Source organism: Dromiciops gliroides, chromosome 2 (genome assembly GCF_019393635.1).
Source record: "Dromiciops gliroides isolate mDroGli1 chromosome 2, mDroGli1.pri, whole genome shotgun sequence".
NCBI lineage: Eukaryota > Metazoa > Chordata > Mammalia > Microbiotheria > Microbiotheriidae > Dromiciops > Dromiciops gliroides.
In genome coordinates this window covers 246,577,607-246,587,395 of record NC_057862.1, presented here as the reverse complement: position 1 = coordinate 246,587,395, position 9,789 = coordinate 246,577,607, and the positions used below count along the sequence as shown (strand labels likewise).

Here is a 9,789-nt window from a genome sequence, read left to right as displayed (position 1 = left end):
CATTCCCCCCCCCCAAAAAAAAAGCAGAATTGGCCAAATGGAAAAAGGATTACCAAAGCTTAATGAAAAAAACAATTCCTTAAAAATTAGAATTGGACAAGGGGAAGCTAATGAGTCTATGAGACATCAAGAAGCAATAAAATAAAATAAAAAGAATGAAAAAATAGAAGAAAATGTGAAATATCACTTTGGAAAAACAACTGACCTGAGAAATCAGTTGAGGAGATAATTTAAGGATTATTGGACTACCTGAAAGCCATGATTAAAGAAAGAGTCTAGACATCATCCTTCAAGAAGTTGCCTGGGAAAACTGCCTTGCTATTCTAGAACCAGGGGGTAAAATAGAAATTTAAAGAATCTATTGATCATCTCTGGAGTGAGATCCCAAAATGAAAACTCCAAGGAATATCAGAGCCAAATTCCAGAGCTCGTAGGTCAAGGAGAAAGTTCTGTAAGCAGCCACCCCCCCACCAAAAAACCCCCCCAAAAACAAAACAAACACCCAGTTCAAATATAGGAGCCACAGTCAGAATAACACAAGATTTAACAGCTTCCACATTAAAGGATAAGAGGATAAAAGAAAGAAATTGGAAACTAAATAATTTAATCCTAAAGAACAAAGAACAAATCATAGAAACAATAAATGATTTTATCTCCCCCTCTCTGCCCCCCCAAAAAGGATGAGGGCTGGGAATATGATATTCCAGAAAGCAAAGGAGCTAGGATTACAACCAAGAATCACCTACCCAGCAAAACTGAATGCAATCCTTCAGTGGAAAAATGGATATTCAATGAAACAGGGGACTTTCAAGCATTTCTGAGAAATGAATAGAAAATTTAACTGTCAAATACAAGACTCAAGAGAAGTATAAGAAGGTAAACAGGAAAGAGAAATCACAAGAGATTAAATAAGATGAAGCTGTTTATATTCCTACATGGGATGATGATATTTATAGCTTCTAAGAATTTTCTCATTATTAGAGCAGTTAGAAGGAGTATACACAGACAAAGGGCATAGATGTAAGTTGAATATAATGGCACGATTATCTAAAAAAATAAAGGCATAAGAAAGAGGGTTGCACTGGGAGAAGGGGAAAGGGAGAGGTAGAATGGAACAAATTATATCACATAGAAGAGGTGTGAAAGCTTTTACAGTGGAGGAAAAGATGGGAGAGTGCTTAAACTTTACTCTCATTAGAATTGGCTCAAAGAGGCAATAATATACGTACTCAACTGCATATAGAAATCTATCTTATCCTCCAGGAAAATAGGGAAAAGATAAAAGAAGAGGGCAGGGTGCTGATAGAAGGGAAGAAGGGTTGGAGGAGTCAGGAGTAAAACACTTTTAAGGAAGGACAGGGTGAAAGAAGAGAATAGGATAAATGGGAGAAAATAGGGTGGAGGGAAACAGTAATCATAACTGTGAAATTTTTTTTACAGCTAGTTTCTCTGATAAATGCTTCTTTTCTTAAATATATAGAGAACTGAGTCAAATTTATAAAAATAAGAGCCCAAGTGATCAAAGGATATGGACAGGCAGTTTTCAGATGAAGTAATTGAAACTATCTATAGTCATAAAAAGATGCTCTGTCAGTATTGATTAGAGAAATGCAAATTAAAACAACTCTGAGGTACCACCTCACACCTATGGCTAGTATGATAGAAAAGGAAAATGACAAATGTTGGAGGTTATATGGGAAAATTGGGTTTGGTTGTTCAGCAAGCTACGTTTGCTCTTTTTGGGGGGGATGGGAGGTATTAATTAAAAAAAATTTTAAATATTTTTATTTTTAAAAATAACCATTTTTATTTAAAGTTTTGAGTTCCAGATTCCATCCCTCCTTCTCTCCTTCCCTTCCTCCCCTTCCCCCTCTTTGAGGTGGTAAGCAATCAGATATAGGTTATCCATGTGCAATTATTTAAAACATTACCACGTTAGTCATTTTGTATAAGAAAACTTGAATAAAAGAAAAAAAATGACAAAAGTGAAAAAACAGCATGCTTCAGTCTGTGTTCAATCAATATCAGTTGTTTCTTTGGAGGTGGATAGTATACTTCATCATTAGTCCTTTGGGATTGTCTTAGATCATTATGTTGCTGAGAATAGTTAAGTTATTCACAGTTCTTCATCAAACAATATTGCCGTCATTGTATACAACATTCTCCTGGTTCTACTCACTTCACTATACATCAATTCATATAAGTCTTTCCAGGTCTTTATGAAATTATCCTTCTTATTTTTTCCCACAGGTTGCATGAGACTTTATATGCAATGACATTTTTTTCTGCATAGCAACAAACACTGGTGTATTCTTGAATTCAAGAATGGATTATCTATAATCTTTTAAAGTCTAATTTGTTGAAAGGTTTAAGTAAAAAATAAAGGATCAGGGGCGGCTAGGGGGCGCAGTGGATAAAGCACCAGCCCTGGATTCAGGAGTACCTGAGTTCAAATCCAGCCTCAGACACTTGACACTTCTTTTCCCAATAAATCAATAACAAAAAGTATATGTAAGATGTATTTCTGTTCAATTTTTCAAAGACCTTAATTTCTTTTTTTTTTTTTAGTGAGGCAATTGGGGTTAAGTGACTTGCCCAGGGTCACCCAGCTAGTAAGTGTTAAGTGTCTGAGGCCGGATTTGAACTCAGGTAGTCCTGACTCCAGGGCCGGTGCTCTATCCACTGTGCCACCTAGCTGCCCCAAGACCTTCATTTCTTATAGGTGTTAAATTTATTTGTGTTGTAAGAAACCTCCCCTTGTCTTCAACTTATTCAGTGTAATATATTAGAAATATTTCCTATATGATGGATCCCATTAGTATTTTTTCTTGTCCCTTTCCCCAAAGATTCAAAGTAAAAGTGGTTATTTGGAATTTAGATGGAATGGTTGAACCTTCCAAATTCTAAGTGTCACTGCCAAAACTCACAAAAATACTTCAAACATTTTTCATTATTTTGCTGTTGTTGTTGTTTGTCTTTCATTCACAAAGAGGACCATGATATTGGGGTGATATCATGCCTTGCAGTGAAATGGACTTAAGTGAGGGATGGCTGTGCAAGTCACCAATATCACTATCAACTCCAGAACCATCTAGGTCCAGTGGCAAGATTGATAACAAGATGACTGGAAATGGCCCCATACGTTTAAGGGAATTGGGGTTAAGTGACTTGCCCAGTGTCACACAGCTAGTAAGTGTTTGAGGTGAGATTTGAAGTCAGAAACTCCTGACTTCAGGGCCAGTGCTCTATTCACTGTGTCATCTAGCTGTCCCCTCAAATTATTTTAGCGTCAATCAAAAGCTTAGGTTTTCTTCTAAATTCAAATATGGGCAACATTTGGGCCAAATGCTCTCATTAAAACAGTGGAAATGAAACTGAAAGAAGAAAAAATGGTATATATCTATAAGAGACTGGAAAGTACTTTGGGATAGACAAAATATTCCCTGCATATTTGTTTCCCTGTTGCTCTCTTTATGTGGAAACAAAGGATAACAATACAAACACACTTGTTGCCATGGTCTAAGTATAGTCACTATTTCCCTGTTTTCTGATTTGGTTATTAGAACCATTAACAACTCAAAAAGATGTGTTGGGGGTTGGGTGGGGGGAAGGTTGCCATTCACATTCAAACTCCTTGCTGTATTATTTCCCTCTTGAAAAGATTCTTGGTTGGAAATCTACACATTGCCACCCTCTTGGATCATCAGTAATTCAGTATGGAAGTAAAGGTATTCACAGGGTTTTGTTTCAAAGGGAAAAAACCTTAAATGTGGCATCCAGCTGTAAACAATAAACTTCATCAGATTCTTTGGGCACTGTAATCACAGGTTTCTGCTTTGTCCAAAGCACCTTAGTAAGGTTCCTTGGCTGGGACCATTAACAGATGGAGGTAGAAAGAGTGGTGGTATTCATGCATATGGGAAGAGGGGAGAGGCGGCAGAGCCCCCAGTAGAAAGGGAAGGGTCAAATAATGGATATAATGTTATAGAGTATAGATTTGGAGATGATGAAGATGTCACTGGGGAACTTGTCCCAGATCCTGAATAATTTGGGTTTCTGTACTTGGCCAAGTGTTCTTCACTGCTTTCAAGTGCAAAGTTTTTGCTTTTTGTTTTTTCCTCCTGCTAAATTCTTTTTTTCTCCTCTCTTTCTCAGAGCCATGGTGAGGCTAAGCACTTGTCAAACTTTGACACTGGTGAATTAGTTTCTGCTCTTAAGTTAGTTAGCCTCTTCTCTATGCATTCTTCAGCAATTGCCAATGTGTCTTTTAACTTTGTGGGGATTTTTTTTTTAAATCATCCTTCTTGTCATTTTTCCCCCTTTTTCCCCCCACCAGCATTAAAGGTATTTTATTAGACTTTTAAAAAGGGAAGAGAGGTGCAGATTTGGGGGATGGGATGTTGCTGCCTGCCCCTTTTGGTAATAAAGCTCCAGGTTCATTCCATCATGGATCTCATAGTCCCACAGGATCATGTGGTCCTTGAATATTGTGTAGCATTTTTTCAGAATAATTTTGTTCCAACAGGTGCCTGTCTGAGACACACTCAGTTTCTTCAGGTCTCTCATTAAATTGTCAGTGTTGCACTTCACATAGACTTTCTTGCCCAGCCAGTTGTTACACAGCCTTAATCATGACTCCAGGTCACCTCCAGCCTCTAGCTGCTGTAGTTCCTGTCTCACTGAACAAGTACTCCTGCTTATTATTATTTCTTATAGCAGAATAATATTATATTACAATTATATATCACAGCTTGTTTAGCCATTCCCCAAGTCACCACAAAAAAAGCTGCTCTAAATAATTTTGTACAAATAGGTCTTTTTCTCTTTTTTAGGATGTCTTTGGAATATAAACCTAGCAGTGGTATTGCTGGATCAAAGGATATGCACAGTTTTATAGTCCTTTGGGCATAATTCTAAGTTGCTCTCCAGAATGGTTGGATCTGTTCACAACTCCACCAACAGTGGATTAGTGTGTGGGAGGTATTTCTAAACCCGATGTTGTCATAATGAATCTTGGTCACACTGTAGAGATCACAAAAATTACAGACAGTGGCCCTCAGTGGCAATCCCAAGCTCACTTCCCTTCTGGGTGGGGAAATAAATGATGTGTTTCTGAATGTTTCCTGGCACTGTTGTTGTTTATGGATTCCTGAGAGTACTTCGTATTTTCTGTGGGATAAAGGCTGTCTCATACCCAATAATCAGATGGTACTTTGAATGTCTGCAGAATTTGGGACCCTGCCACCCATGTTTGGAACACCCTAGACATTAGCTATAGCTGTTTAATTTTGGAGACTTTCCTGGATTAATTCAGGTAGAGACAATGAAATAGAAGCCAAGGAAGAGAAATTGATCCTTTATGATCAAGCCCCTGGGATAAGATCCAGTGTATGAGTCAGGAGTGGGAGAGAACACCTGGACCATGGATTACATTTATAAATAAAATATATGAACTATAGCCTCTGGGCTTTTGGAGAGGCAATAGTATAATACAAAGAGGATTGAATTGAGTTAAAAGACCTGGATTTGAGACCTGATTCTATCTTGAGTGGAAGTCACTGAATCTACATGAAAATAATGACTTTTATATTGAGCTTTAAGGTTTGCAAAGCACATCATTTATGCTATCTCATTTGATCCTCACAATAATCTTATGAGGTAAGTGCATATTATTATTCCCATTTAAATAACTTGCACAGATTCAGACAGTAAGTATCTGAGTCAGAATTTGAACTCGGATTTTCCTAACACTCAATTTGAGCAAAATATCCTAGCTACTCTGAAATAAGAGCTTTTTTTTTGCCTCTGGCTGTCATGTAAACAACTCAAATCGTTTCTTTCTCCAAATTCCTCTAAAGATGATGATGAAGAAGAAGAGGATGATGTTGATGATGAAGAATAAGAAGAGGAGTAGGAGGAGGAAGAAGTTGGTCATTGGTTTGAATTCAAAAGTTATGTGTGTGAATCCAGTCAGATCAGCTTCTATCTGCTGTAACGATTGGAATGACGCCACCTGCTGGAGACTTACTGTAGAAGAGTTCTGCCCATGAAGCGAAGGTCTTTGAGGGCAAGACCAGGAGTCTTTTCTTGGGTGTCAGGAAGTGACGCGGGCTAGTGGGAGGAGGAAGGAAGAGACTGGCGCTCGGTCTCGGGCTCTTTCCTGAGGACGCTGGCGGAGAAGGGAGCTAGAAATGTGCTCTCCCTTTAATAGATAGGAATCTAGGCCTTTCTCTCTCTTTACCAAATTCTTATTCTCCTTAATAAATGCTTAAAAGTCTAACTCTTGCTAAAGCTTATAATTTATTGGCGACCACTCATTAGATATTTTAGACAGTTTAGCTAGAATTTTAGCCCTTAACACTGCCCTAGTGCATTGAGATGGTTTCATTTGTTCATTTTTCATCCTCAGTGAATACAGTACTTGGCACTGGGGATGCTTAGTAAATGCTTGTTGATTGATTGAGATCTGGTATCCCTAATTCCTGAAACACCAATATACCTCTTAATACATAAATTATCCAAGGGAAAAATTTCACTCATAGGTTCTGGATGAATTGCTAGAAAATAGATTTGCATTCTAAGCAATTCTTCAAAAGAAGGGGCTGCCTCAATACCTATAGCTAAGGGAATTTTTTTTTTTCTTATTTGACTTCTGGAAATCAAGATTTATTTTCCTTTTATTGAATGTTTGATTTTTACTACCACATTACAAATTATAATGAATGGTAGGTAGCAGCATAACTTTTATGATCAGTTATAGGAAAGTAGAAAAATTTCTACCAGGAAAGTAATAATTTTGTAATAAACAGTGAAATTTTGCTAATTTAGACTAATGGGAGAAGGGCTGACTTGAATACACAACAGATTTGATTTTTAAAGCATTTGAAAAGAAATGTAGTCTTATTACTTTTATTTACATGCAGGAACTTTACACTTCTAATCAATTGTTGTCTAATAAAGTTCTTGGTTTAATGAACAGATAAAAATGATTTACAATTAGCATACCAAAGTACCCTTTAAGTTTACAGTAAAATTATACTATTTGTATATAAATATTGTTACTTGGCTGGAAGAAGTCTATTTTTTTTTCAGGGCAATGAGGGTTAAATGACTTGCCCAGGGTCACACAGCTAGTAAGTGTCAAGTGCTGAGGCCAGATTTGAACTCAGGTCCTTCTGAATCCAGGGCCAGTGCTTTACCTACTGGGCCACCTAGCTGCCCAGGAAGAAGTCTATTTTTTAAAGAAAATAAACAATCCCTCTAGAATTTTGTTACACTACTGTTTTGTTAAATATTTTTTTCTATTGATATTTAGAAAAACTTGAGTTTGTTCACTGCCAAAATTATCAAAAATTCTGAAATGGTGAACTCAAATCAATGAGATTTTATATCAATCCAATTTTGCAGGAAAATATTTTCTACCATGAATTTAATCCCAGGTGTCATGGATACTTGGTAGGTTGGAGTGTGTACATATAGGCATGTATGTATTACTTACAGTTTATCTAGTTTTTCTGGGCTTTTGGCCTTGAGAGAACTTTTGCCCAAGACATATGTGGCAGAAACTAAAGCAAAGGAGGAAGTGGTTGCATGAGTTCTATGCTTCTCCTGCCAAGTCATTAGGGAGCTTGGTGATAGGATGGATACTGCCCCCTTGCAACTGAAAACAGAAGATGCCAAATGTTAAGTGTGAACTTAGACGTTGTCATGGTTCAAACCTGGAATGGGGAAGTAACAGCAAAAGATGAGTGGACATAGGAAAGTCAGACAGAAGAAGAGACTAAGAAGAGACATAAACATGTAGAGGAAATGGACTCATCAAAGTGAACAAGGTGAGGCAGTATGTGAGATTGAAAGTCTAGGCGGCTGTAGCTCCTTTCTTTACCTACTCTGCTTCTTTATCTCTCCCCCTAGTACTGAAGGAATTTCTAACCAGGGTTTTCATCTCAATTTATTGTCTTCAATACCCCTCAGAAATAAGTAGGGAGAGGTGAGTCAGACAGTGGACACGTCTTTATAGAGATTTTTCCAGTTTTAATACTTTCTTGTAACCCAAACACTGAAGCCAATTGCTATGGGACTTTCTTCTCATTGGTAGAGATCAATGACTCATGACTGTGTAGTGGGCAGGTGGAGCAGGAGAGAGGAGATAGAAGAGAACTATTATTTCTTGAATTTTTTCAGGGTTTTCGGTGCCTTTGAGTGCTTCTGGATTCTAGCTGTGAAAGAGAAGATGGATAAGGCCAACCGTACTTCAGGCTGCTGAAAGGAGAAAAAAGACTGGGAAGAAGTTGGAATGAGAGGACCTGGCAGTCTCCACAATGTCCCTATTCCAAGCTTGCTACACTAGAGACTTTAGGGAATTTTCTTCTTGGGTGAGATTTAGGACCCTCTCTCTTGGTTGAGCTGAATTACTTTCACCCCAATAGGAGAACTACTTCATTCTGTATTGTCTGGTGCATATATACAATCACATACATACTCTCTATGATTTCTATTTTGCTATTGACTTGTATAAATGTGTCTTTGTTATTTGCTATGTGTGTTCATTGTGGAACTGGTATTTGATGGGAAGACAATCAAGCCTTGAATATAAAGCTTGGATTCCTTCTTCTGCTTTTAAGAAATAGCAATTAGGAGCTTAGCTTGAACCCGAAAACTATATCACTTAGACTAATACCATGTGGGGGAGCAGATAGACATAATTCTGATCCAGTAGCCTCCCCATGTCTGAGGAGAGCAGAGGGTTGAGTCTCTGCCCCCTAAACTCTTGCTTACCTTCTTCTTCTTGCTTCTCTTAGCAGGAATCAACATCTCCCTTAGAAAAGAGTAGGGGGAGCAGATCTTACAGATCTATCTATTCAGGCCTCCCTGCAAGCCAAATAGAAATAGCCTTGCTACACTAAGTATATTCCACGGCATACCAACTAGACCATCTGGATCCCACAGAGAAAGTTAAAAAGGGAATTGGACTTGAGTTGTGATTGGTGGGATTATCTCTGAGGGTCCCTTTTGGCATCTACCTCATTCTAACAGGAGATACTCATATCCATATTCTAACATCCTGCTTTATAAGCATCAACGGAAAGAAAATAATGATAAAAACGCTAAAACAAGATGCCTTCTATTTAGCAATTACTTCCTAAGTTCAGCATAATTCCCAGTCATTGTCCTATTGTTTTTGTTTTTGTTAGATACAAGATAGTGTTGGTGTGAATTTTTCTTCTACGAATATAGGTACTAGTCCCATGTATGCTCACTCATCCTATGTGATTTCTGTCTTTATTTCCCCGAAATCCTACATAAAGGATCTACCAAGAGTCTAGAAGCCTTCTGCATTTTTCTTTCAGTTTCTTGGGCGGGAGGAGGACCAATATAACACTTTGGTATATATCTGTTGCCTCTCAGTCTCACTATGTGACTGACCCACTTTCTTTTCTGGTAGTATAAGCCCTGATGGCTTCTCACTTCTCACTGACAAGTTATTGCTGGAAACATGTTGCAGTCTGCTTATGTCTACTATGGATTTTTCTGTTACCCTTTGGTTTGTTTGTAATTTTGATTCTTCTGAAATCATAGTGTTTTGTGATTTACAACCATATGGTATTGCCAGAAAAATACTAACGTTAAAGAGATGGTTTTTTTTCCAGCAAGCAGTTTGGTATTGTTGAAAGCACTGCATAATTTCCTAAATGGAGTATAAGCTGATCTTCTCCTCCTACTCAATTTTGGGTCCAGCTTATTATCTTTCTTTAGAACTTCTCCAAGATACACTTACTGATGTGTGTC

At 37.7% G+C, this 9,789-nt stretch overlaps 1 protein-coding gene across 1 annotated transcript; it reads right to left on the bottom strand.

Moving 5' to 3' along the window:
* Positions 1–275: 275 nt before the first annotated feature.
* On the bottom strand, positions 276–5,424 carry LOC122738648 (ubiquitin-like protein 5). Its single transcript, XM_043980627.1, has 3 exons — positions 5,414–5,424; positions 4,408–4,624; positions 276–323 (listed from the first exon to the last, which is right to left on the bottom strand). The coding sequence occupies exons 1-3, from the start codon at positions 5,422–5,424 to the stop codon at positions 276–278; spliced, it is 276 nt and encodes a 91-aa protein (XP_043836562.1).
* Positions 5,425–9,789: the final 4,365 nt, after the last annotated feature.